This window comes from Chlamydomonas reinhardtii, chromosome 11, assembly GCF_000002595.2.
Source record: "Chlamydomonas reinhardtii strain CC-503 cw92 mt+ chromosome 11, whole genome shotgun sequence".
NCBI classification, from domain to species: Eukaryota; Viridiplantae; Chlorophyta; class Chlorophyceae; order Chlamydomonadales; family Chlamydomonadaceae; genus Chlamydomonas; species Chlamydomonas reinhardtii.
Genome location: NC_057014.1, coordinates 2,710,157 through 2,736,660, shown reverse-complemented (window position 1 = coordinate 2,736,660; position 26,504 = coordinate 2,710,157). Strand labels below are relative to the sequence as shown.

Sequence of the window (26,504 nt, the reverse complement as noted above, 5' to 3'; positions counted from 1 at the left end):
CCACTTTGCCAGTGCGATCCCGCGCAGTGCTCTCACCCACACCCTACCGACCTGGAAACGCTTGTCCTCAACTGCCTTCTCTTTCTGCTGGTGCGCTTCCTAACACACGTGGCGTGTGGTGGGCCTTGAGGGGGGGCCGCGGATGGCCGTCCTGATGAGCAGGACGACCCGAGAGTCTTTTACTTTGTGGAAGCGCACACCCAAAAAGAGAAGGCAGTTGAGGACAAGCGTTCTCAGCCAGGTATGGTATGGGTGAGAGCACTGCGCGGGGGCGCACTGGCAGGGGGGCTGTGCGAGTGCATTGAGGTAGCTTCGCGGCGGTTGGGCGGCGCCCAGAACCGGAGGTGAAGGAAAGACCTTGTATCGATGTCGATGTATCCATTTGATATTGACAGAGAGGCTGCAGAACGTTCGCAGCATGGCACACGCCTACCACAACCCATTACGTACCGCACACCAATCGATGCATCCTACGCAGCAGGTCGGCCCGCCTGCACACGCACGACGCGTGGGCGTGCGGCAGCTGCCGCACGTGCTTTCACTGAGGCACGCACGCCGCGCACGTCACGCCACCGATGCACTCGGAGCCATCCAGAAGCTGACTACCACTCCCTAGCCTTGACTGGGCCACTGGGCCACTGGGCCACTGGGCCGCGCAGTTAGCCACTGACCGCGGCGCACAGCCGGTCACGGTCGGTTATGTCAGCAGCGGCAGCGGCCGACACACACTGGCGCCCGAATCACCAGCGAGGTAGCCGTGGCCCCATCGCTGCTGCGGCTGCTGCTGCGGCTGGTGGTGCAAAGAGCGGAAGCCGTGCACGCAGGCGCGGCACGAGTGTAGGTGCCCGCGGTTTTCTCTTGCCCCACCCCCCGCGACTGCCGCCGGTGGCGTACACCAGCGGCGGGCGCTGACCACATCCTGCCGCCGCCGCTGGTCCCGCCGGGCGCGAAGGCGCGCATTGGATAGGCATCGCCCCTGCGCCGCGCCCCCGCCCTCCGCCGCCGCTGGTGCTGCCGGCGCCGCCGCTGCCGCTGCTCAGGCCACCGCCGCTGCTGCTGTCGTCCTCGCCCGAGCCCTCATCAACGCTGCCGCCGCAAACGCCGCCTGACAGCTCCGCCGCAAACGCCGCAGCGGCGGCTTGCACGGTGGGGCGCGGCAGCAGCCGCAGCGCCCCCACCATTGCCTCGTTGAAGGCAAAGAGGGACTGGCCCAGCACGCCGGGCAGCGCCTCAACCACCCCCACATCCAGCAGCTTGGAGCCAGTCTCCCGATCCCAAGGCTTCGTACGGCCAAGCACGTTGCGACTCAGCCTGCAGGCGTGCGGACGCACGTACATACGGCAGCAGTCGTGGCAGTGCGCCCGGGTCAGCAGTGTCCAGGTCAGACGTCTAGGCATACACCAACGCGCCTCAGCCTCAGGCTCGGTGCCTCAGGCTCAGGCTTCGGTACACCACTGATGGTAGGTCAGGGGAGCGAGACATGGGACGCAGAGACATGAGACGCACAGCCTTGCCAGCGCATGCACACCCACAGCACGAACCCATAGCAGCGCCCGTCACGGCGTGGCCCCGCCGCTGCCTGCAAATGAAGCACATGCCTCCGCGTCCGTCCCGGCACGTTACGCGCATGTGCTCATCCTCCCAAATGCGCCCCATCTCCTGGACGACAGCAGCAAGGGGACCCACTGCAACCCACCCATCCAGGAACTGAGCTTCAGTTGCATCCCCCACCCACTCGCCTTTTAACCCACCCACCCACCCACCCACCCACAACCACGCACCGCAGGTAGAAGACCAGCATGGCCAGGTGCGTGCGCCGCGCCTGCTTGTTGTCCTCCTCCTCCATGTACGCCTCGCGATCACGGCTGTTCCACTCCGAGTTCAGCGCCTCCTGGAACCAGGACTGCCGCTCCCACAGCTCCTGCGGCTGGGGGCCCGGCTGGGGGCCCAGCGCCGCGCCGCCGCCGCCGCTGCCCGGCTGCTGCTGCTGCTGCTGCTGCGTTTGCTCCTGGTGCTGCTGCTGCTGCTGCTGCTGCTGCTGCTGTTGCTGCTGCGGCTGCTGATCGCCTCCTGCCGCCGCCGCTCCTGCCGCGCACAGCTTCACGGCGACGTCGTCGGCAATGGCCTGCGATGAGTAGCATGAGTAATGTCAACCTAGATAGTTAGACATCGCATCAGGCAAACTGAATTTTATACACACATCACAATCGAGCGGCACGCAACACGGGGCGCCCCAATGCACGGCGGCGAAAGAGCGTCACCAGTTCCTTCAGCCCATGCAGATTTCATCTGCGCTTACCAGCGCTTTCTATCTCCCCCCCAAACCCTACTAACTTCTGAGCTCAAGCCCTGTAGCCCATCTAAGTACGCTAGCATCTGCTATCTAACCTGTAACTTGTCCTCGAACGCGTCCGTCTCAGCCGGCGGCTCCCCGTTCTGCCACCTGCGGCATGCGCCGGGACCGAGCAGGTAGTCCGCGGCCTCCCCCAGGTGAAACAGGTTCCACCCTCCATCCAGCTGCGTCAGGGTCGCGCTGAACGCCAGCTCGCCCAATCCGCTCCGCAGCGCGCCTTCTTCGTTGATCAGGAACTGCACGTGAGCAAGCGCAGGTGGGGGGCGGGCGAGGGCGTGGCGTGGCGTGGCGCGCACCTTCAAAAGGGGACGCCCGGGGGGCACTCAAGCAGAGGAATAAACTCAGGGGGGCACGCAGGAGGATGCAAGTAAGCCTGCAGTCATAATCATTGAGGTGGCCCCAGCGCTGAGCGTTTGCATGCAAGCGCTTGATGATGGGTAGACGGTTGCGTGAGCGAGGTGTGGTGCGTGAGAAGTGCTGATGAGGAGACAAGCTTGGCTTACTTGGGCACGCACGCACACACGCACGTACGGCGACAATCACACGCCCTGCTGCTGCCTCACCCGCACGATCTGACGCTGGTGCGAGTCGCGAAGGAAGTAGTGGCCGTCCGCCCTCTTCTCCAGGTGCGGCGTCAGGTAGTACTTCAAGCCGGGGTGCAGCCCTGTGTCGATGCGCGCCCCCACGGCCGGAAACGACAGGTCCAGGATCGTGAGCCGCTGCGACGCCGGCACGGCCTCCAGGCCAGGCGTCCACTCCCTGCGTGCCTGAGGTAGACAATCCGAAGAGAAACGGATGGGTGGATGTGTGGATGTCGGGCAATGTATGAGTAAGAGGGCCAGCATCCAGCATCCAGGACGCCTGAGGGTTTGGTGCAGCAAATAAACGCCTTTGCGACCAAACGCCCGCTCAACAACAACAACAACATGTGCCGCTGTGCTTCCATTCATGCAATACATACACACCTGCTCCATGAGCTTGAACCGCATGAAGTCGCGCACGAAGGTGTGCACGTCGCTGCGGCCGCGGTTGTACAACCATGTGTGCACCAAGAACGTCAGGAGCGGGATTGACTGCGGGCAGAGCTCCAGCAGCTGGCGGTCCAGCTCCACATCAGGACCGCTGTTCTGCTGCAGCTGCTGCCACGCGAAGCTTACGTGCGCGGCGCTGTAGGTCGCTGGCAGGTGGATGGCGCAGGCCATGGTGATGAGCGGGTAGCCGTTGGGGGGCATGCGCGCGATGCTGATGCAGGTGTGCGCCATGGATGATCCCGTGAGGCACCACAGCATGGTGTGGGGGCCGTCCAACAGCAGCTGCTTCATGAACACGTCGCGCATGTACGCGGCCCCGGCAGCGTCCGGCTCGGCGCCGCCGATGAGCGGCAGGAACAGCCGCTGCATCTCGTCTGCGTACGTGTGCGTGCGCGTGTGCGTGTGGCAGCAGGGATGAATAGATGGGCGGGGAGGCTGACGTCAGCAGCATCAGGAGCTAGGGAGCGGAGTAGCACGTCCGCAGTCGGGACTACAGCAGTTGGTGATGCAAGCAAGCTGTCGGAGTCAAAGAGCTAGCAGCAGAACCCACTTGGATAGTGCCCCCCAAACCCACAAGTAAGGGTATGCTGTATGACGCCGGTCTGGGGAGGTGGTTCGTTTGGATCGTGCCTTACTTGACCAAAACGGGCCAAACCCATTCCCTGCCACATACACAGACAGGGACTCTATGCCGTGTCTTTGTTATGTATTATGTGCACGGCTTTACTCCTGCCCCGCGCTACTGCAACAAAATCAGCACAATTGGCCAAACAAAACGCACCAAGACTGGACCCGCGCAAACGAAATGCACCAGGACAAATGTTGAATGCCCCAGCCATAGATCTCCGTATGCATGTACGACGCCGCGCCACGCATACCCACCGCACAGCACCAGCACCGGCACCTCCACTGCCTTGAGGAAAGCAAAGATGGCCCGGCCGGGTATGCTGGGCATGCCCATGTCCGGCAGCGCCAGCGCAGCCTCTGCAGCCGCCAGCGCACCCGCCCGCAGGGGCACGTGCTCCTCGCGCGCCCACCCCAGCAGCACGATCAGCAGGCTCTGCAGCATGATTGCGGCGCCCGACTGCGTGCAATTCGGGTTGGCGGCGGGAGCGCCTCGCTCGTCAGCACATACACACACGCCACGTTGCACCGGTGACGGCACCATTATCGATCGTGCCGCCAAGTAATTGACCCCATGCGGTCACGTTAAGCTGTACGCAGTTAAATGCATGCACAACCCGTCCAAGCAAGGCTTCGCCAAACCCTGCTGTCGCCTTAGCTGCCAAAACAGCAGTACGCTCACAGCGTGTCCACAGCACAGCAGGTTAAACCGGCGATGCTTTGGCAGCCGTGCGCACACACAGCCTGTACGTGTTCCAACAATCAACCAGGTCGAAACACCCACACCCACACCCACACCCACACCTACGCACCCACCCACACCCTACCCCAGCCACCCCCCCACCCCACCCCACCCCACCCCACCCCACACCCCTCCCACCCCACACCCACACCCACACACACCCCACCACCACCCCACACCCCCCACCCACCACCGACCCCCCCCCCCAACCCCCACCCACACACCCACCCCCACCCACCAGCCCCCCAGCCCCCCCCAACCCCCACCCACACACCCACACCCCCCCACCGACCCCCCCCCAACCCCACCCACACACCCACCCCCACCCACCAGCCCCCCCCACACACACACCCACACACACACACGCCAGTGCGGACGTACCGTACGATCCAACTGGTCGCCCTTCAGCCGCAGGACCACCATGCCCGCCAGCAAGCCGTGCTCCGCCTGCTGCTGCTTCGCCTGCTGCTGCTGCTGCTTCGCCTGCTGCTGCTGCTGCTGCTTGCGCAGCACCGCCGCCACGACCGCGGGCACCACGTGTTCCAGCGTGTACGACTTGCCCGTCTGCGGCATACATGGAGATAGAGATGCAGGAAGTCAGTAGATAGTAGGCGGTACCGGGGCGCAATGTGTTTGCGGTATATATGTATGACACGAAACCGCACTACTGTAGCTTGATCGAGATGGCAGGTGGTAGGCGCCTGGGACTAATAACACTGGGGCTAATGCTGCTGGTCGGGCGTACAGTAATGGGGTGCAGCTGCAGTACCGAGCGAGCAAGCGCACCGACCTTTACGAGCCCCGAGACCAGCAAGGGCGCGGGGGCATGTCCCCATTCTTGCATAACCGCGACCCTCAAGGCCGCTTCAGCCCACAAGCGGATGCGGTCCACCACCCCCGCTGCATCCACGTATGTCCTCGCGCTGTGGCCGTGCGTCAGCTTCCACACGACGCCGTCGTCGTCAGAGCGCTGCGGCAGCAGCTGCAGCTTGGCTGCGCTATCCACCAGCCGCCTTGGAGCCGCCGGCGGCGCACCCGCACCCGCACCTGCGCCACCACCATCGGGCGGGCAATTACTGTGGGAGGCTCCAAGCAACTATTGCGCCGCACCAATGCCCACGTACGCCACCAAGCCTACGCCACAATCAAACCAAAAAATGCGGTGATGACATACAGCTGCTCCACAGCCGTCGGGGCGTCACATCAGCAGTGCGTGCAGCCAGGCGGCGGCGGGCTAGCTAGGACACGACGCGCCTGCTGTCATTATCCAGCCGCTGCTGGTTTTCGGCGACACACACATACACACACATACACACACACACACACACACACACACACACACACACACACACACACACACACACACACACACACGCGCGCGCGCTAGGTTAGACCCATCCCGCTGCTGCTGCTGCTGGCGCTCCGCTTCCTGCCCGCTGGCGTGCACACTCAAGAGGTGGCTCGCGCAGGTGACACGCGGGGGCGGCGCCGCCATCGTCAAGAACAAGACACATTGCCAATCGCTGCGCCTACCCCACCTGCGCCCGCCCCACCTGCGCCGCCACCGCCGGCTCCCACTGCAACAGGCTGACCACGCAAACCAGCGCCGCCCGCGGGCACGCTCTCTACAGGCACCACAAGAGAAGGGGAAGACGGTTTAACGTTCGACGGAGGCTGCAATAGGCACGGGAAGTGACGCCCTTGCCTCTTTGGCGCCCAAAGCAATACTTGACGCCTTGCTGTCTTCGCAGAAAGCAACGATGCCCTATGGGCAAAGGGGTGTGCTCAGCGGCACTGAAAACTGGACGTACCGGCCAGCGCTAGCGGTATGAGCAGCTTCCGCAAAGCGATGAGGTCGTCAATGGTACTCTCCAGCTGGCTGAGCTCGCTCTGGAAAACTCCCTGCTGTGCAGCGTCCGTGCACCGCGACAGTTTCCGCCGCAAGTCATTCAGCTGCTTCCCCTTCTCGTCCACCTCATGATTCAACTGTCCTAACGGCTTCTGGATAAAGTCTGCCATTGTGGACTCCGGGGCCCCGCAGGCGCCGGGAAACAATTGCCAGGGTTGGCTGCACCTCGAGTGGAATGCAACTCTGTTACTTATTGTTCAACTTTAGGAACAGCCTTTGATTGATTGATGTTACAAGCTCACGCTTGATTGATTGATGTTACAAGGTCATGCTTGCAGATTGGTCCAAACGAGCCAGGAAGCTCATGGAAAGTAGTCCCAAAATGATTATTTGAAAAGCAAAACAATTCATGCAATAATTTATCTAAATTGGTGGCGCCGTAAGGTCGTTTACCGCCTTATGACACGCGCTAAACCCCTCTCGTCACCGCTGGCCATCGCGTCCACCATAGTCGCGGGAGTCACCTCCCACAGTGTGCTCCTGATATCATCGTACGCCCTACACTCAAGCAGCACATGCCTCTGGTCCTCTACACGGCTTTATGTCTAGGGTTCCATGTCCCATGTGCCGATCAATCCGTGACGACCACGTCTACTAAACAATTTGGCTATCTGCAGTGGCTTTCATTCATCGTTTGTTAGTGCACCCTCACCAGCTCAGCGCAACTCCCTCCAACTTGCGCTCCCGCTGCAACCCTACGAGGTCCGCGGCGTGGGGCATGGCCAGGCGCAGGCAGAGGTTCCACGCACCAGCTTGGCTCACTCATGCCCACTGCCCGCCCAACACCAAATCTTCAAGTGCCATGTGTAGGTCTGCTGGTCCAGACCGATTCTAGTCACCACGTGTACGTGCGTGTCGGTTCCAAGCAGCATTGGTGCCAGAGATCATCTGGGTGTGGGGACGGTGCGCAAATTCCTCTGTGACCATGCGACTTCTATGTTCATGCAGTTAACATGCTTAGTTTGTGGCATGGACCTATCCCCATTAAACATCTACATCAAGCGCGCACCTGTTACTTTGTCTCTGTCGAGGCGACGGGACATCCAGCCGCCGATACATTCACAGCAGGCACGGTTGCCCCATACACACGTTTGCCCCTGCGATGTTTACCCTCCCTCTGCATTGGCGACGTGTCCCGCGGCCAAGCCATAAAGCAGCGCACCCGGGTCGCAAGTTCATTAGACCCTTCTTTGCGACACTTAGACTATGTGGGGGATGCGGGGGTTCCGCCATTGGTGGAAGACATGGCGGTGGGCGCATTTGCCCGGACGCTGGCCGGGCTGTGGCAGTTGAAATGGTACAACTACAGTAAAGAGGCGGTGTGGCGTGTGGCTGCCGATGCGTGTTGGGCGTTCCCCATGCATGCGTGTGCGCGTCGGTTGGGGCAGGCGGTGCCCCCGTGTCGTGCGTGTGGGGTGGATATATATGGGGGACAGGGTTGCCCCTGTCCGTGCCTGCAGGTGCGTGACTGCGTCTGCAAACAGTACCCCTACTGGCACAAACCGCGAGCGCCACGTATTATGGATAAGGTTGTTCGGCCTCAGACTGTGGAGGGGCTCAGCCCCTTTTCCCGTGACCGGGGATCACTTGTTCTGCCGTCGTGTCCAGCTCCCGTGCTTAAGTTCCCGCGAGACTTGTGTAACGTAGCACAGCCCACGGCCGAAACTGGTGTAGCCTTGTAAGGTGACACACACTCCATGATGGCACTCAACACCTAGCCCCCCGAAAAGGCGGGCCGCGCCAATCCGCCTCCCTCTATCCGCGTCCTCAGCTTTCCAGCCTAGGCCCTCCAAGCCGCTTACCTCGCTTGTCCCCGACGAGCCACTCCTGGCCACTCTTTCTTTACGCTCCTAACCTTCGTGTGCTGTTTTGCCGACATGCAAGAGCGCACCACTTACCCCTTCAGAGGAAGCCTACAACGGCGCTCCCGGAGCCGACAACATCCCGGACGAAACACTTAACCAAGCACTTAACAGCACGAGGCAACAGCCAAACAGGGCATTTTAAGTCCGAAGCAGTTTCGTTCGGCGCTTGTCCTGTCCATACCCCTAGACATGAAAGCAAAGCCAGGCCCCTCCGCGCCTGTCACCTCGCGCGCTGTTGGGCGTGTGCGCCTGCAGTTTGCGCACCGTCTCCTCCCGCCATTCCTAGGCCAGGCGGTTTGGAACAGTTCTTATTGGGGGCCTAGCTCGGAATGTGCCATATTTGGCCCACTTTTGGCCCAGACCGCTACAGGGCTTCCTAGGCGCCCACGCTTGCCTAAATATTGATGTAAGCACTATATAAGATTATTGCACGGGTTGGGGGTCAAAAGGGCGCGGTGGGCGAGTGGATTCTGGGGGCCGGGTTTTGGGGGGAAAACTGAGGGGCGACCCCAAATTGGCCCACCGGGCCGCGAGGCGTTTTGGTCATCCCTGCTGGCGATTTGCCGATTTCGATACCCTATAGATGTCATATGAGGATTGTTGCAACCGTCCGGGCAGGATTGGGAGTGTTCTGGGTGCACATTTGCGCCTTAAATGCTCAGCATGTTGTTTTCGCCTTAAATGCTCAGCATGTTGTTTTCTGCAGGCGCATTCTGGCTTGCACAAATCACTAAAGGACAAACATCATAAGATATTAAATGCGCAGACCAGGCAACCTGCAGTCCGTCTGCTCCACATGCCATATCTCGCTTAGGCGGTCTTTTGTTCCTGGATTTCATGCCGTCGAGTTATCTGCACACTTAGTTGTAAGCTAGATAGCTTCGAGGCGAATTGGCTGGGTCCTAGCGAGCGCGACATTTGACATTTTGACTTCTGTTTTCGCTAAAATTTATGTCCAGAAACCGTCCAGAGACCTTTACGTATGTCACATGATGCTATTTCGATGCTATAGGGGCCTGGAATCATGCAGTCCCCAGGCACTTGCCGGAGTGGCACCCGCCGCACCGAGCCCGGCAGGGCCAGCCCTAGTTTACCCATTTAAGCTTGCTAAGCTATCACTTACATGTAAATGATAATATATATGCAGAGAACTGGGCGGTCAGGCAGGCTTTTGAGGACCAGGGCGTGGGCTCTGGCGAGTGGGCCAAATAATCGGGCGGGCGCGCAGGGCCGTTTTCGGGGACTGCTCGGGAATCGGCCTCTTACTGGCCTCCCAGTCCTTGGATAATCCTTATATAATATAACCATGCAATATTAAATCAGGCAGGCTCTGAATCCGTGCGGGCCAGCCGCACGGGCAAGTGGGCCAAATTGGGGCAGGCGGGCAATTAGGCACATTCCGAGCTAAGCGCCCACGCTGGAAGCACGGCAGGCGACGGATGCCCACACCCGTCCAAATTAAGCATCACTATCAAGTATCAAGGTCCTTCTGAAACTGATTGGAGTCCGTGGCGCTTTCAACCATAAAAGTGGTTGCAAATTCGCCGGGCACGTCACACCTCCGAACTCGCATGCAAACTATCTGTTGACACGTCTGCTTCCACGCCCGGTGCCGGCGCATGTGCCTCGCAGCACACAAGCACACACGACCACTGCGGCCCGCTGCTTGCTTGCGCATTCGTATGCACAGTGTCGATCCTTCCCCCTTGTGCTGTTGCACCACCCGCCCACCCCAGGGGCGCCGCCGTGCACTCGGCTAGAAGGCCACATACACACGCACATGCGCATGCGCACACGCACGCACACACACACGCACACACGCACGCACCCACGCACACACAGGCAAGTAACTTTGGCGCCATCGTTGGGCGGGCTTTCGCTTCCTTATTAACTCACACACAAACCGGCGTGTCCCCAACAACTGGCATGCCCCTGCAACCAAAAGAAAGACTGAAGCATGGACGTCCTTGCCTGCAGTGGGCTGTAGGCTGGTGCTCTCGTCGTTCCCAAGCCCCGATCCATGCGTTTGCGTCCACCCTGTGCCAACCAATACCATATTCCATGCGTTCACGTGCGCTTCCAGAAGCAATGCAGAAGCAATGCAGAAGCAATCCAGAAGCAATCCACGGAGCATGCTTCCGGGCAACAAAAAGAAGATGTGGCAATCATACATGTGCCATATGTGCGGCGCTACGTGCTGCGCCACTCCGCGCATCCCTTGCGCCGCCGGGTGTGCGACCTCCTGCCTTCCTTCTTTCCAGAGTTATCTGCTCCTATCGCTACTACGGTATGTCGGCAAGGGCGCATCGGTGCCGCCAGCAGACGGCAATGACGATGATGACGGCGGAAGTTGTCTATGATGCCCGAAGGGGCCCGCCGCGCCAGCCCGCGTCGCCTGCCGCGACGGACCTCCCTCGCCGGCCCTCCCTCCTCCCTCGCCTGTGGATGCATGGCGTGCCCCCGTGTGCTGGGTTGCCCCCAGGTGGCAGCCGCCCCCAGCGGCAAGCGAGGGCCTACCGCTCCCCATGCCTAGCCGCCGCCGCCGCCACCTCGGCCGCCGCCGCCTCCGTCCGCGCGTGTCGGTTGGCTGCGGCGGCGGCAGCCGCCGCCGTCGCATCCCTCTCCGTCACCCCGTGGCCGCCCGAGTGCGCGGGCGCTGACGTCCCGACACACCCGACAGCGGCAGGCTCCGCCTCCACCGCCAATCCTGGAGGCACCGGCGCGGAAAGGCCCTGCACCCCAATCACGCCAGGCCCTGGCGGCGCCACGCCGTTGCCGGCGGCGGCGGCGGCGGGCGGGGCCGCGCTCTGCGCGCCGCTGCCGCTCAGGCCTCGCGGCAGCGACAAGGTTTGCGAGTCGGGCGCGGCTGCACCGTTCGCGCCCACCCCTCTCCCGTCAGGACTTTTGGCGCCTGCCGCGTCGTGCTCGGGCGCCCGCCCTGCCCCAGTGCCCGTGTGCTGGTGCCCGCCGGCCCAGGCGGCGGCGGCTGCCTGTTGCGTTGGCAGCTGCATGCGCGGCGGCGCGGTGCCGTGCGGCCGGCCGCCGCCGCCGCCGCCGCCGCCGCGGTGTGATGGGCTGTCGATTTGGTCTATGCCGCGGACCTGTGCGTGCGTATTATGCATACACACACGAGTGCGTGCACGGTGTTCTCGTCAGCCTCAGGAGGCTAGCACGGGCGGCTGCACGCACCACCGCTCGAGCGTCACGGAGAGCCAGCCGTGCCATCGCGCTACTGCTACAAAACTAGCACGCCCCACCTCGCTTAGACACCGTGCCCTGCCCCCAACGTGCCCTGCCCTGCCCCGCACCAAACGCATCCCAACCCACCCCATAGGCCACACTCTACTCCTCGCTCTCTTGCGTTGGGTTGGATTTAGTTTGGGCTGGTATCTACACCCCCACCCCACCTCGAAGTTCCGACGCTCCTCTGCGGCAAAGTCGTTGCTGCTGCGGCTGGCGGAAGCAGCAGCCGCCGCCGCCGCCGCCGCCGCCTCGCGCTCCGCCACGACCTGGTCACGCAGCTCGTCCAGGATGGCGTCGATCTCGGCCTCGGGCTGTACGGCACACGGGGTTACCGTACGGCAGGTACAGTAACGGCAGGGAAGTACGGCGGGTAACGGTCACAACGGCTTGGCGGCGTGGCGGGCGCGGCGCGTGGGATTGGGCCCGCCCAGGACTCGCCCATCATCGCACCGCCCCCACCCCCACACGATTGCTGTTCCCTTAAGACTGCCTACCGTCTACCACTTTCTTAGCTAATAACACATTCCCTCCGCATGAATGGCTCCCCCCCCCACCCGCCATGGATTCGGTCTAGTTCCGGAATGAACTACAAAGCCCCCCCCTGTCTACTTCGCTACACCTCTCTGTACCCATCTTTGCAACCCGCCCCCCCCCCCACACGCACACACACACACACAAACACACATACACACCTGCTCCCCCGATGTGGCTGTGCCCGCCGCCGCCTGCTGCGCCTGCTGCCGTACCAACGCTGTGTTCATGGTGAGCGCGGCGGGCGGCAGGCCGGCCCGGAACCATGGGTGTTCCATGATGGCAGACATGGGGATGCGGCGGGCGGGGTCGGGCTGGAGCATCTGGGTCAGCAGGTGAAGCACCTGGGAGGAGGGGAGGGGAGGGGGGGTGCATTGATGCGAACGGGGGCGGAACATTCATGATGAATTGAGAAGAAGCGAAGTTGTAGCCACACAGGCACATTGGTGCAGGGGAGGGGGCCCAATGAAAACTTCCCATCGTCATCAGAAAGCCGGGGGTGTGGAGGGGGGGGAGGGTTACATTCATGACTCAGGGGGAGGGAGTGGGCGTTGCGAGGTTAGGGCAATGGGAACAAGGGTGGTGGTGGTGGGGGGCTGCAAATACCGACCCAAATTAAACCGAACCCAATGCAAAAGAGCGAGGAGGAGAGCGTGGCCTATGCGGGGGACGAGGGGGGTGGCGTGGGCGGGCTGGTATGGGCGGCAGGCAGCCCACCCCTGTGTGCAGCCCACCCCTGTGTGCAGGCGCACGCCTCACAGTACACGCAGAGATGGGGTAGCCCAAAGTAGGCTGGTATCTACAACCCCACCCACCCACCCATCTTTATTCCCCCCTTCATCCATCCACCCACCCCCACCCATGCACCCAAATACCCCCCTTCCTGCACCCACCCACCACCACCCCCCTTCATCCACCCACCCACCCACTGCCACCACCACCACTACCACCCACCTGCGGTGACACGGTCATGCCGGGCGGCACGGCCCACGCGCCGTCCAAGATGCGCTGAATGGTGGCCGCCCGGTCCCGACCCCCGCCGCCGCCGCCGCCCGGCGCAGCCGCCCCCGCTCCCCCTGCCGCTGCTGCTGCCTGCTGCTGCTGCTCGGGCGGGGTCTCGAAGGGCACGCGGGAGAACAGCATTGCGTAGAGCACCACGCCCGCGGACCAGATGTCGGCTTTGGCGCCGTCGTAGCGCTGCGTGTGTGGGGTGGGGAGGGGGGGTACATTCATTACTACTTACATAACTTGCGACACAACGATGCACACAACGCACACAACGAACATAACTTGCTACACAACGCACACAACTGATTGTTTCTTTTCTCCCACTACTTTTGTGGACTGCTATGACATTTTGGTGTTCAAGAGGCGAGGAGCCCTAGCGGCTCGGTTAGTCTCGTTGCAGGGTCCGTGATGACCACACATCCACCTGTAACAACATCATCATTACTACTTATTAAATGGAGCCGTAGCCAGGAGCATCCGTATAGCAGATGCGTGGGGAGGGGGTTGTAAATACCAGCCCAAACTAAACCAAAACCAACTAAAACGAGCGGAGCACAGGGGGGATGGGGAGGCGTGAGGTGGGGAGGGCGGGAGGGCGGGGAAGTCAACTCCAACCCTAAAGCTGCCCCCGTACACATGACCCATGGGTGCGGTGCACTTTTGATGTTCGGATGGTACCTCCTTAGTAATGCCGCACTTACAACCCATCTCCCTGGGTTTTGCAGGTCAAAGCGGGTTCCTATCCTCCCAATCCCTCCCCCCTCTCGGTCGGTAACGATTGCGGTTCCCAAGATTGTCTATCTTGGGGGTTGCCGTGCATAGGCCTGGGCCCTGCCACCCAGCCCCCCTCTACCTTCTACCACTTATCTAGTCATGAATGTAACCCCCCCTCCCGGCCCCCCCTCCTCGGGGCCACGAACCTCCCCCCCTCCTCGGACCCAGCCCCCCTCTCTCGGACCCAGCCCCTCCTCCTCGGACCCAGCCCCCCCTCCTCGGACCCAGCCCCCCCCCTCCTCGGGCCCAGCCCCCGCACCTGCGCCGGCCCCGCCAGCAGCACCTCGGGAGCCATGTAGTTGATGGTGCCCACACGCGTCTTGGGCAGCGAGTGGGCGGCGCGCTTGGACAGACCAAAGTCCGCAATCTGTGGAGTGCAGCAAGTGTGTAGCGCCGCGCGTTTGTGTGCATGTGCGCGTGTGTGTGTCAAAGAACGAAGCCCGCCCAGGCCTGTGCGTGTGTATGTGTGTGTACGGGTGTGTACTAAACAACGAAACGGAAAGAGGCAGAGCGTGCGGATGGGCGTGTCAACAGAGCACAGCCCCTCCCGCACCTTGATGTGCAGGTTGAATGTGTTGCTGGTGCGGTGCTCCACCAGCCCGAGAGGCGGCAGCGGCGGCGCCAGCGGCAGCGGGTCAAGCTCCGGCAGTGGATCCCGGCTGCCCGCCGTGGCCCCGGCGCCGCCTGCCGCCGCGTCCGCCTCCTCCCGCTCCTGCCGCAGCCGCTCGAGCCGGTTCTGGTGCTGGTGCAGCCGCAGCGCCTCGAGCTGTGCGCGGACCTGGGCTTGCTGCTCGCGCTCCGCAAGCTGGTGCTTCCTGTGCGTGTGCGTGTGTGTGTGTGTGTGTTAAAAAACGAAACGAAAGCCCGCCTGTGTGTGTGTGTGTGTGTGTGTGCGTGTGTGTGTGTGTGGAGGCAGGTTGTTCGGTCGCACGGCGTCGGTTCAGTTGGATTGATTGCGGTCAAGTAGTCACTACTTGACTACATAATAATGTGTGATGGAGCCCCCGGTAGATGAGGTACAGGCGCCCACCCAAGTGCCTGCCTGCCTCCTAGACCTCTCAAGCGCCTTCCCACCACCTAATGCCCCCTCCCCCCAATCTCCACAACCTACACCACCAAGCCCGCCGCCCGCCCCACCCGCCCGCCTCTCCTGCCCTGCGCCCACCTGTGCCTTTTGCTGGCCTCCGGCGTCAGCTTGAGCAGCAGGTTCTCGGGCTTGAGGTCGCGGTTGACCACTCCTTTGAGATGGCAGTAATCCAGGCCGAAGATGATCCTGTCGCAGGTGTGGGGCAGGGGTTACAAACATGATTAGTTAAGGAAGTGGTAGACGATACACAATCGTGGGGAAGAGCACTCGTTGCCGCAATCGTCACAGGTGTGGGGGAGGGGAGGGAAGGGGAGGGCGGGAGAGGGGAGGGGAGGGGCGGGAGGGTTGTAGATACCAGCCCCAAACTAAACCGAACCCAACGCAAAAGAGCGAGGAGGGGAGGGGAGGGCGGGAGGGCCGGGATTGCGTGCTTAGGAGTTGATGGGTTGCGGGGGCTGACAGGGCGGCAGGGGCTCAGGCCTGCTGGTGTGGTGGTGGGCGCGGTGTGGTGGTGCGTCGCTGGTGTGGTGGTGGCTGGTTGTTGAAGGAGCACGAGGAAAACCAATGCGCGCAGGACAGAGTGTGATGGCTGGTTTGTGCAGGGCACATCAGGCACACCGTGGTGCCATTAGGTCTTAGTCATGGGGCGCACACAACGCCCCGAATCCGGGTGCCCTCTGTCCACGGCAGGCAGGCAGGCAGGCAGGCAGGCAGGCAGGCAGGCAGGCAGGCAGGCAGGCAGGCAGGCGTGCCGCCTGTCCACACAAACACATACACGCACACGCACACGCACACACACACACACGCCTCTCGCCCCATCCCACGCGTGCACGCACGGCTGCACCCCGCCCAACCCCACGCGTGCCGCCGGCCGCCCTCCCTCGTTCCCTCCTTGATGCCGCGAGCTTGCTCGCCTGCACACATGCACTGGCGCACACACGACGAATGTTTCTACGCCCCAAGCCTCAGCCGCCCGCCTCAGCCCGCCCTGCCAGTCCCTCCCTCCGCCATCCCCCCTGTGGCGAGCATCTGGCCCCCCTGCTGCCCCCCCCCCCCGCATAGGCCACGCTCTCCTCCTCGCTCTATTGCATTGGGTTCGCTTTAGTTTGGGCTGGTATCTACAATCCCCCCCCCACACCATCCCATGGATGGCTACCCCCCCGTGGCACCCCGTGTGACGGCCCACGCGCCGAGGGCCCCACGCCCGGGGCATCTCAGCTGCCGCGCGCCTTCCCAACCGCCCCGAGCAGCAGCTACACCCCTCCCTCCCGCGCGCAGTCAGCCGCCTCGCCTCGAGGCCAGACCGCCGTGGTGGGCCAGCCCCGGCTCCGGACCCTGCTGCCAGATGCCCGCCGCCGCCGCCACCGCCGCTGCTACTGCGCCCCTGGCACGCACTCCTTTAGGGCCTTTGGGCCGCGTCGCCGCACGTCTCGTGTTTCTTACTTGGCACGGTGGGACCAAGCCGCCACTGCACCCATAGCGTAAGCTGCCGCCCCGGGACCGAGCCCCCGTACGCTGCCGCACCGGGACCGAGCCCCCGGTTTACTTTGGCTGGTATTTACAAGCCCCATGCACTCCCCTCGTGTTCGTTGGTTGTGATTTAGTTTTGGCTGGTATTCACAACCGCCCCCTGCACTCCCCTCAGGCCCCCACTGCCTCATGCACTCACTGCTGGAAGAGCCAGCGCGAGTCGGCCTCCGGCAGCGGCCCCTTGCGCCGCAGGAAGCCGAGGAGGTCGCCCTGTGTAAGCGTGTGTGGATCCGACAGTGATGGGGAGGGTGGCGGGATGAGTGATCTGTGTACACCCTTGAGGATGCTGGCATCGACCGGTTTTGTGGATGCGAAACCCGGGCCAGTTTGCGAACCTCGGGTACCCCCCGCCCCGCGTGTGGTCGCTGTCCTTGCTTAATCCAAAGCCGGGATCAAGGAATCCAAAGACACACGCTACTCCAGCAACACACACGCATACACACCGATGTCCCCTTGTTTGCCTTTGCCGGGCCGGTTCTGCCCACATCAATGCAGCTGCGTCCTTGACACGCTCTACAGCTCTCCCCCGTTCCCCAGCCCCGCACATCCAAGAACACGCGCGGGCTGCAGCCGCACGGGCTGCTGCGCAAGCCCACCTGGTCAGCGAACCTGCGGCCATGGGGACAGCGGGCGGATAACCAGTCAGCTCTGTTGCACTGGTGACTAAGCTGCAGACCCAGGCCTAGACCCACCCCAGACCCAGGCCCAGACTCACTCCATGCACATGAAGATGTGCGTGGGCGTGAGCCCCAGCTGCTTGAAGCGGATGACGTGGGGGTGGCGCAGTACGCGATGGGACTGAATTTCGCGCTGAATAAGGTTGATGTCCACCCCCGGTCCGCTCCGGTTCATGAACTTCACCGCACATAGCGATGGTTCCCCACGGCCTTCGTTCCGGGTGTAGAGGGCGACGCTGCCGAAGCTCCCTGTCGAGCGACAATGCCGTGCTCGGCTTGTCAGCTGTCCCCTTCCCCACGGTTATGTGCATTTTTGCTTACCAATTCCAAGGTCCTTAACCTTGCAGTATTGGGCGTTGCCCAGCAGCGGGTCCACGACTTGGAGGGACAAATTGTCCATGGTATTTCGCACCCCTGGCGCCTTGGCAACTTCGGCTGCTCTAGAGCTTCATTATCAATGAATGTTTTAGTATTGCCAATAGCCCCGTTCGCGGCGGCGGAAGGACACAAGGCTATTGGTCAGAGGTCAGAGCAGAGGTTGCTTTTGTAGAAACAAAACATACAGGTTATTGGGGGAGCAAACTCTGCGTCACAGCAAACCACGTTTCAGTCCAAGGTACTGGCATGACTGGTGCCGGTCGGCACGGCCCGATCCGCACGGCTGCACCTCGACAGACCCGACCCGCTCCTGGCGCCACAAGTCTTACGACACACTTGCAATGGGGTTGAAGGGGTTGCATCACACGTGGGCCAAGGTCGTCCTCCATGCGCACCAGTGCCGGAGCTTCGACTGTTTGGGCGTCTCTCTCGCTTCTCAGCGTCCCACATCCACTCAGCGTATTAGCCCCTCCTGCCAGTCCCTGGATAGCACATGAGCACTTCAGCCCATAATACGCCTCGCATTATGCGTGCACCTGCAAATGCATTAAGACTCGCAGAGTAGCGGGCGCGACCTGACTGGATCACTGGAACCACCGACCCCTCTGAGCATTCCCGCAGCACACACGAATTCTATAGCCAAATGCAGCGTTGTCTGGATCTCTTCTGCTACTGCCGTCCTATATGACTGTAACCGCTGCTACTGCCGCTCTAGTGCTACTGCGGAAGTTCCTGCTTCTCCGCCATCTTGGCTTTGAGCGCTTCCATCCAGCCCAACCGCCGCAGCCGTACGGCGCCGCCACCCGCCTCAACCACCAACCGCCCGCCGCTGGCGGCGCCGGCGGGCTCCGCGCCAACCACCGCCGCCGCGTTCGATCCGCTGCGGCAACAAGGCAGCAAGGAACAGGGTCGCGGGGGCGGGTATGACGGGTCGTTCGTGTTTAGTCACGAGGCTGAGCAGCTAGCTAGGGCGCAAGGCGGTGGTGGCGACAGCGGTGGCGGCACGCATGCGGAGCTGCGGATGGAGGATGCGGACGAGTATGCGGACAAGTATGCGGGAGCTGGCGACACACACGCACACACGCGCACACGGACACATACACACACATACACAAAAGTTCACATGGTGTGAAATGCTGACCCGTAGCTGCATGCCCGAACCCAGCCCGTGTGTTGCGGCTCCACCATGGCACCGTGTGTTTCCCGGACAGAGAGGCACGGCGCGCTCACCGGATACCACCACGCCCGCCCACAGGCTCCGCCGCCACTGATGCGCGCCACACGCCGTTGCCGCTGCTACTGCTACTGCCGCTGCTTCTGCCCCCAGCCGGCTCCCATGCCGTTGTCTCTGGGCCCACGGGTGCAGCAGGCCGCAGGTGCGGCTCGAGGCCTGTGACCACACGACAGATTCAGGGTAGATTGGATGTGTTAGAATTCCGAGCGTAAAGGAACAGGCAAGCTGACTGTGTGATGGGGTCACGCGCGTATCAGTTCCGACCCGGGATCACAACGGCGCTGCGCGGCAGGCTGGCATGGCGCTCTCGGACTTGCGGAAGTCTGATCTCTCCGCAAGACACGTACCTGGATCCAGATCCAGCCGGCCCGCCTGACGGACCTCGACCAGCTCCAGGGCAGTTCCTGGATCCAGGGCGCAATCCAGCGCCCCGCCCGCCGTACGGATCACCGCGTGCCGTAGCCCTGCGCCTGCCAGCACCTGCCGTACGCAACGATCCGACAATCCTACCGTTGCGTGCAGGTGTGTTTCCCGGGTGCGGTGTGTCGGGCAAACAGCAACGGCGTGTGTGCGCCTGTCTGCTCGCGTCACCGCATGTGCGGCGCCGCGTGAACCTCACTGCACTTGACCGCACGGCTCGGGCGCTGCTCGGCGCCGCACACAGCTGCAGCCTTGGATGCAGCCACCCCTGGTGCCATGCTGCCCACGGGCCTCCCTACAACCGTATGCCCGGCCGCGCCCCACAGCCCCACCCACCTTGACATCGCCGCCGCCGCTGTCGAGCACCGCATACCCCTCCAGCCCATCCACCGTGATGCGGCCGCCGCCGGAGCCCACCTCTGCCCCGCCGCTGCCAGTGCTGCTACTGCCACTGCTACTGCTGCCGCTGGCGCTGCTACTGCTGCCGACGGCGCTGCTACTGCTGCCGACGGCGCTGCTACTGCTGCCGCCTGTTGCCGGCATGCCGGGCACACCCGGGTGCCCACCGCAGTCCAACGTGCCGATGCGCACATCGCCACCGCCTGCGGTCGTGATACGTGGGCTCGGTTAAGGGAATTACAAGAAACAACAAAACGAAGGTTGAGGGTGTGTGTGAGGCGCCGAGGCGGCGGCTGGGGCTCAGCCTGCCCTCTTCGTCCATCCACTGGTGCTCGGCTTGCCCCCGGCCGTCTGCGCTTTCGTGTCGCACGCCCTGCTTCGCCCCTTCCTCATCCCGCCCCCGCTGTCTCGCCTTCATGTACGGCCCTCCCTCGCGCGGAGCCCCGCACCACTCACGTGTGCTGAGGCGCAGCGAGCAGCCGTACACAGCACCCAACCGCACCACAGCCGCCGGAATCGAATGCGAGGCGGCAGATGCGATGGCTGCTGCCGACCCAGATGCAGCCAATGCCGGGGGGGCGGAAGACACCGCCAACCCAGATGCCGCAGCGGATGCCGACCCAGGTGCCGAGGGCGATGCTGGAGATGCCAACGACGTGAGGACCATGACTCCGCCCACAACACGTCGGAGGTCGATGGCGCCGCCGGCGGCTACCGCCACTCGCGTGCCGCTGACGTCCCCGCCCTGCCGCACGCGGAGGTGACTTGAAACAATGGAAGAAGTGTGACAGCATCGAGTTGGGTGCGGCCTTGTCGGCAAGGTGTGCCATATAAATGCCAGCAGTCAGGATTCAGTGGGAATATTAGCCAGTAAACAACAGTAAAAGGACGCACCGTTACCGAGCCGGTATCGTTCGGGGTGGTGTGGGTGGTGTCGACGTGCACGTCCAGACCCCGGATGGCTCCCAGCCGCACGGCCCCGCCGGCGGTGACGGCGGCCAGGTCAGCCTCCACCAGCCGCGACACGGACAGCGGCGCGCCTGTGCGGGTTGGCGGCGGTGGTGCGTGTGTGTGTGTACGGGCTGTGTGTGCGCGTGTACGGGCTGTGTGTGAGGGGAAACGGAACGTTTGTGCGTATGTGTGTTCCGGATACGGGGCACAGCTTGGGATAAGGGGGCTGAGAGATGGCAGGCAATGGGGTGGCATTCGGGAAAGACAGCACAACACGGCTTTGAACAAGCAGATTTGCTGTTGGCACTGGATGGCACGACTGGATGGCGTGTGTTGGCAATGAGTACGCACCTTGCGTAGAAACATCCAGACTGATCCATTTCTCCGGGACTGACAGCGTTAGCACACCACCCCCGCCCCCGGCATCCCCGCCGCCGCCGCGGCCCTGCTGAGCACGCGTGACGTCTGTAAAATACGTACAGGCGGGGGCCGATATAATGAAAGCATGTTCGCATGGACTCGTGAAGTCGTGACGAACCTGTGCGGGCGCGTGTTTCTCGTGCCAGGCAACGATACTATCCCCATCCAACCCAATTCATATTGAACCCACCATATCGCAGCGACACCTTGGGCTGTCCGGTGAAGCCCGAGCCCGCGCCAGTCTGCTCGGCGGCTGTAGCTGCAGCCCCTCCTCCCGCAGCGGCTGTAGCAACACCGCCGCCCGCAGCGGCTGAAGCAGCCTCCGCGGACACCGCCTCGACGCGCCACTGCCCCGCAGCCGTGCTGCTGCTGCCAGCGCCCGGCTGCCCCTGCGGCGTGCGAGAATGTGTTGTAAACCATTCTCTGTCGATGTGCAACAACAAGTCCTCCAGTCCTCACACCCCCCTCCAGTCCTCAGGCCCCTACAGTCCTCAGCACCTACAGTCCTCAGTGAACGTGCATCTTCAGGCAGTGCAGCCCAGAACGTGTTGGGTTTGGTCCTCGTGACCCCCCCCCAGTCCTCATCCCCTCATCCCCTGCTGACAGCTCCTCAGCTCCCCACCTGCACAGTGGCAACGTCGCTCCAGCCCGCCACGTGCTGCACCCGGACCTCGTTGGCGCCCGCCTGGATTCGAAACAAGGTGCCCGGCACCACCGGCACAGCCGAATCAGAAGATGCGGGGGCAGGGGAACTATGTTTTTGTAAGGCCCGAAACCCGGGCGCTGGCGGAGAGACGTGGAGTGGCAGCAACCGAGCCACGCGTGCAACAGTGGCGTGGAGGAGCCCGGTCGCACTGGCGCCGGGCAGCGCAACGTGCGCGACGCCCAGCGCGGTTAGGAGGCTCATGTTGTTGCTAGTGAGGCGCCACGGCCCACACGGGCGAGCTAATAAAGACGAAAGCAGGAGTTGATGGAGCAGAAGGATTGAGCGTGCAGAGGTCAGTGTTGTTGAAGTTGCTCAATGCAGTATGCATGCATGCAACAACAGCAATTCTTTGTGTAAGTGCGTACTGCGTAGAATGGCTTTGGGCTCAGGCTAACGCAATTGTGTTTTGGGCTCAGGCTAGTACGCAATTGTGTTTTGGAATTTGTCTGTCCTCGTTTTGTTTTGTTACTGTATGTACTGCATTCTTGCTTCATTTGAGAAGCTGCTAATTCACAAGGTTTTGATCCCTTCGTTCATAGCCCCACCAAACAGTTGACACTTGCGCTAACCAAGCTTGTTACTCGCAACCGACAATCTTAAAATTATATTCATGCCCATACTGGAACTTTGATCATCAGTGACACTTCATTCATTGAACGCCGGCACCGATCGATTCCACTGCTATGCGACGAGCAAGCTAGCGGCAGTGCCGGGCGCAATAGAACGCACCTGGGACCATGGGCGTGAAGCTGTAAGTGCACAGCGGCCCATATAGCGCTCGTGGTCGACCTGGGCGTCTGGCCTCCCTCGCCAAACCCGCCCTCTTCCGCGCGCCTGCCGGCTCCCGTTGTCGCAGGCTGTTGCGCGCGCACCTGCAGAAGGGCGGCGCGGGCCCAGCCCACCACGACCTGATAAAGCGCGTGCTGGACGAGCTGTGCTGCAGCCTGGTCTGGTCCGATTCGTGGTCGGTGTCGTGCCACCTCCTGAAGCAGGGGCATGGTGTGGTGAGTGCCGGGAGCCGCAGCCGCGGCGGCGGCGGCGATGGTGGCGGTGGCGGTGGCGGGGCGACGCGCGTTGGGATGACACGCGTGCCGGCGGCGCCTGGTCGCGGATCTTGTGCTTAGAGGGGAGGGGCAAGTTTGGCGTCGGGGCCCCCCTGTGTGCGTGCAAGATGGGTTGGGGACGCGGATGCATCGCGCTGGCTGTAGCTCTGTTTTGTGCCGTACGGCATCAGCGGAAACACCTGACCCACGCGGGACTCCCTAGAGCGAACCGGGCACCCAGCGTCAGCCAGCACGCAGCTTGCTTGCTGGCGGCATCGCCGCCGCCGTCACACCGATTCGTTTCTAGGGGGCTAGGGCCGTGGGCTAGAGCTCAACCACTGGTACCAGGGGAGTGCGGGTTCGGGCGACTTGGGCTGCACGGGCTGGGGATTTGGGGGACCAATCGCCACGCCACGCCACGCCGCGATGGGCGCTCATCCCGCAGGTGGGCAGCATGGGCGGCCCGGCGGCTGCGGGTGGCGGCGGCGCGGGCGGTGGGCTCCGAGACATGTGGGCGGTGGCGCTGCGGGACTCGCCGGAACTGGTGTACTTGTTGGTCCGGCCGGAATTCAAGGTGCGTGTTGCTGCGTTTGTGTGCGTGTGCGTGTGTAGTGTTGTGTTGTGTTTGTATGTGTGTGTGTGTGTGTGTGTGTGTGTGCAAATGTGTGTGTGGGTGTGTGTGCAAGTGTGTGTGTGTGTGCAAGTGTGTGTGTGCAAGTGTGTGAAGTGTGAACGTGGGGGTTTAGGCACGGGGTTTAGGTGTGTGGGAGCGAGGTGTGGAGGTTTCACCATTCCCAGGATGCAACCCCCCATGAGACGGGCTGGGTGGCCGGGGCTGGCGGGCAAAGGCCTGAGGCGCGCGTTGCTCCTGCCCGCCCCGGGGCTACGGTGTGCAGGGGCCATGCTGTTGGGAGTTGACGAAGGCTAGCACGGGCCGGCGTGCGGGCCAGTCCCCCGGCCTGCTTTGGGAGGGGTGTGTACTGCGCTGTCCCCACACAGCCCTCTCTCACCGGGCCAACAGCACTTCGCATCGTGTGTGGTAGGAAATACAAGATAGGGGACTGGGCACGATGTGTGTGCTCTTGAAAACCCCGCCCCCTGGAGGAGTGTTCATCACTCAGTACTCATCCAACAAACTGGCGCCCCCTGCACAGGCGCTGGAGTGCGACATCCGCATGGTCCGGCTGATTGAGAAGAAGCTCGAGTACGCGAAGCAGATGACTGTGCGGCTGGAGGTGGGGAGGGCCGGGCCGGGCCAGGCGCGGGGGGGGGGGTAGTCACTGGCGCTGCGCTGGCGGGTGGTATGATTTGGGGGTTGGGGGGTGGGCTGTAAGGTGCAGTAGCGAAGTGGATGGAACCGTATGAGAATCCAAGTTCAAGCCCCAGAAAGTGTGCTGGGCTGCAGATGCAGAATGGGGGAACGCCGCGGTTTTGGCTTATTGGCGCACGGCCCGTGTTGGGACCCGGGGGGCAACGGCACACGTGATCTGGATGATGCGCAAGGCTGCTGGTGAGGCGCACGGCTGGCGGTAGGGGGTCTGATTGCTTGCCCTGTGTTGTGGAGCTGCTGAATTGCGGAACCGTTGACTGCCTACCCCCCGCCTCGCCCGCCTCGCCTCCGCCACCACCGCCACCACCACCACCACCACCACCACCACCACCACCACCACCACCACCACCACCACCACCACCACCACCACCACCATCACCACCACCACCAGGGGTCTACCTACACCAAAGGCGACTTCACGTTGCGGCTGTGTACCGCCACGCAGGCCATTCACTCCACACAGGTAGGGAGCTCCGGGGTCCGGAACCGGGGTCGCCGGTGGCCGGGTGGCTGCCACACACCTGTACACACCACCACACGGCGCCAGCAGACAGGACCTGCACCCCTTCAAGCACCCCCGCTCTATTGCATTGGGTTCGGTTTAGTTTGGGCTGGTATGTGCAACCCCCACACACGCCCCAGCCACCTTCGCCCACGACTGCCAGCTGATACACCGCCCACTAAACCAAACCTTAACATGCAGACTCAGGCATCCTTCGCTTGCGAGTTCATGACATATGCAACACAAACTACATATGGCAACACCCTCGATCACAACGGGACACCACACGCATCCGCACAGGCGCTGTCGTTGCGCGACGTTTTCCTTGTGCTTTTTGATACAGGCGCTGCTGGGGTATTGCTTGGACCTGGAGTATGTGCCGGTGTCGTCCATGGGCGCCGCCGATGGCCTTGTGGGCGACTTCGTGGAGCTGCTGAGGCAGACGCTGGCAGGCGCGGTGGCGGCGGCCGGCGGCGGCGTGGCGGGGCTGCAGTGAGTGGCGGGGGGTTACATTCATGATTAGTTAAGGAAGTGGTGGGGGGGTGAGGGGGTGTGAGGGGTTGCAAGGGAAGGGATGCACGGTGCGGTGTCGCCCGGTGTCTGGGATTGCGGGGGCCGGTTGGGACTGGTCGCCGCCGAGACCGGTAGCCAAATGAAACCCAGAACGTGTGGCGTGGGTAGCCGACGGCGAAGTCGTGCGGCTTAGGCGGGGCTGTGCCGGCACGCGGCTTCGGCTCTGCGCACTGCTGTTCTAGCGCCGTTGACACGAGTTGCTTGCACGGGGCATGTGCCGTCTTGTATGGCACTTGCAAGGCGTTGAGAACCTGGCAGCATTCCCAACAATACCCCAAAATCTCTCATTCTCTCAAACGCTCACAGGCTGGACATCGTTCGGCCCGCGTACGAGAAGTACGGGCTGATGGGTCAGCCGTACAGCCGTACACACGCCGCCGTGGCGTACAGCGATCTGGTGGCTGCCATGATCAGCAGCTCGGCACAGCAGGCGCAGCAGGCGCAGCAGGCGGCGGCGGCGGCACAGCAGGCGCAGCAGCAGGCGGCGGCGGGAGCCGGCGCGACGGGGCAGGCGGGGCAGGGGCAGGGGCAGGGGCAGGGGGCGGGGCAGCAACCGCACGTGGTGCATGTGAAGCACCAGCCGCCCGCCGTGCGGTAACAAGTGCCGTGCCGTACAGGGGCGGCTGGGCGGGGTAATGCGAATGCAAGGGGCTGACGGATGAATTCGCCGAGTGGTGTTTATTCTGCTTTCGGTATGTGCTGCTGCCAACAAAACTACGGTTGCAAGACTTCAAATTGATAGATGGCGCAACAGACGGATGCATGGCGCATGCGCGGTGCTGTGAGCAAGGATTGGGCCGAGTGGCCGACCGATTTTGGGCCAAGCCAGCATTATCTTCTGGCACTCCTACGAGCCAAAGCCATTTCAGCCTTGACCTTCACTCTTCCTGGAGCTAGCGTTTTGAGATGGGCTGGCGTCTTACGTCTGCTGGATGCCAGGGCACAGACGCCGGCACACAGACACCCGCCTCACCATTACACTCATAGCCCTGCCCAACCATTCTACCGCAACTAGCCACCTAAGTACGGCCGCTCATTTCTCCAGCCGTTCAGCCTCTAATGTCTAGGCCCAAAGCATACACGTGCGTGCCAGCCCGGGAGCAGGCAAATAACGATTGGGGGAGTGTTGGCCTGCTCAGCGCCGCTGCGCCGTGCGCGCCTTGGCCACCTGGCA

The 26,504-nt window shown here is 62.7% G+C and overlaps 4 protein-coding genes across 4 annotated transcripts; 1 reads left to right on the top strand and 3 right to left on the bottom strand.

Annotated features, from left to right (window-relative positions):
• Nucleotides 1-374: 374 nt before the first annotated feature.
• CHLRE_11g477050v5 (uncharacterized protein) lies at nucleotides 375-6,986 on the bottom strand. Its single transcript, XM_043067645.1, has 10 exons — nucleotides 6,562-6,986; nucleotides 6,304-6,375; nucleotides 5,541-5,797; nucleotides 5,132-5,314; nucleotides 4,267-4,468; nucleotides 3,319-3,758; nucleotides 2,917-3,120; nucleotides 2,389-2,589; nucleotides 1,782-2,125; nucleotides 375-1,311 (listed from the first exon to the last, which is right to left on the bottom strand). The coding sequence occupies exons 1-10, from the start codon at nucleotides 6,767-6,769 to the stop codon at nucleotides 741-743; spliced, it is 2,682 nt and encodes an 893-aa protein (XP_042919650.1). The 5' UTR covers nucleotides 6,770-6,986; the 3' UTR covers nucleotides 375-740.
• A 2,837-nt stretch (nucleotides 6,987-9,823) lies between these two features.
• On the bottom strand, nucleotides 9,824-17,937 carry CHLRE_11g477000v5 (uncharacterized protein). Its single transcript, XM_043067644.1, has 11 exons — nucleotides 17,696-17,937; nucleotides 17,413-17,623; nucleotides 17,294-17,306; nucleotides 16,837-16,907; nucleotides 15,246-15,353; nucleotides 14,634-14,895; nucleotides 14,340-14,447; nucleotides 13,253-13,495; nucleotides 12,460-12,642; nucleotides 11,932-12,078; nucleotides 9,824-11,625 (listed from the first exon to the last, which is right to left on the bottom strand). Exons 1-11 carry the CDS (start codon nucleotides 17,772-17,774, stop codon nucleotides 11,038-11,040), a joined length of 2,013 nt encoding a protein of 670 aa, XP_042919649.1. The 5' UTR covers nucleotides 17,775-17,937; the 3' UTR covers nucleotides 9,824-11,037.
• Nucleotides 17,938-17,984: 47 nt separating this feature from the next.
• CHLRE_11g476950v5 (uncharacterized protein) lies at nucleotides 17,985-22,286 on the bottom strand. Its single transcript, XM_043067643.1, has 9 exons — nucleotides 21,799-22,286; nucleotides 21,367-21,565; nucleotides 21,108-21,221; nucleotides 20,700-20,845; nucleotides 20,262-20,550; nucleotides 19,743-20,008; nucleotides 19,334-19,466; nucleotides 18,983-19,142; nucleotides 17,985-18,632 (listed from the first exon to the last, which is right to left on the bottom strand). Exons 1-9 carry the CDS (start codon nucleotides 22,081-22,083, stop codon nucleotides 18,470-18,472), a joined length of 1,755 nt encoding a protein of 584 aa, XP_042919648.1. The 5' UTR covers nucleotides 22,084-22,286; the 3' UTR covers nucleotides 17,985-18,469.
• A 100-nt stretch (nucleotides 22,287-22,386) lies between these two features.
• On the top strand, nucleotides 22,387-26,282 carry CHLRE_11g476900v5 (uncharacterized protein). Its single transcript, XM_043067642.1, has 7 exons — nucleotides 22,387-22,633; nucleotides 22,739-22,886; nucleotides 23,371-23,499; nucleotides 24,080-24,160; nucleotides 24,647-24,718; nucleotides 25,101-25,249; nucleotides 25,637-26,282. The coding sequence occupies exons 3-7, from the start codon at nucleotides 23,380-23,382 to the stop codon at nucleotides 25,926-25,928; spliced, it is 714 nt and encodes a 237-aa protein (XP_042919647.1). The 5' UTR covers nucleotides 22,387-22,633; nucleotides 22,739-22,886; nucleotides 23,371-23,379; the 3' UTR covers nucleotides 25,929-26,282.
• Nucleotides 26,283-26,504: the final 222 nt, after the last annotated feature.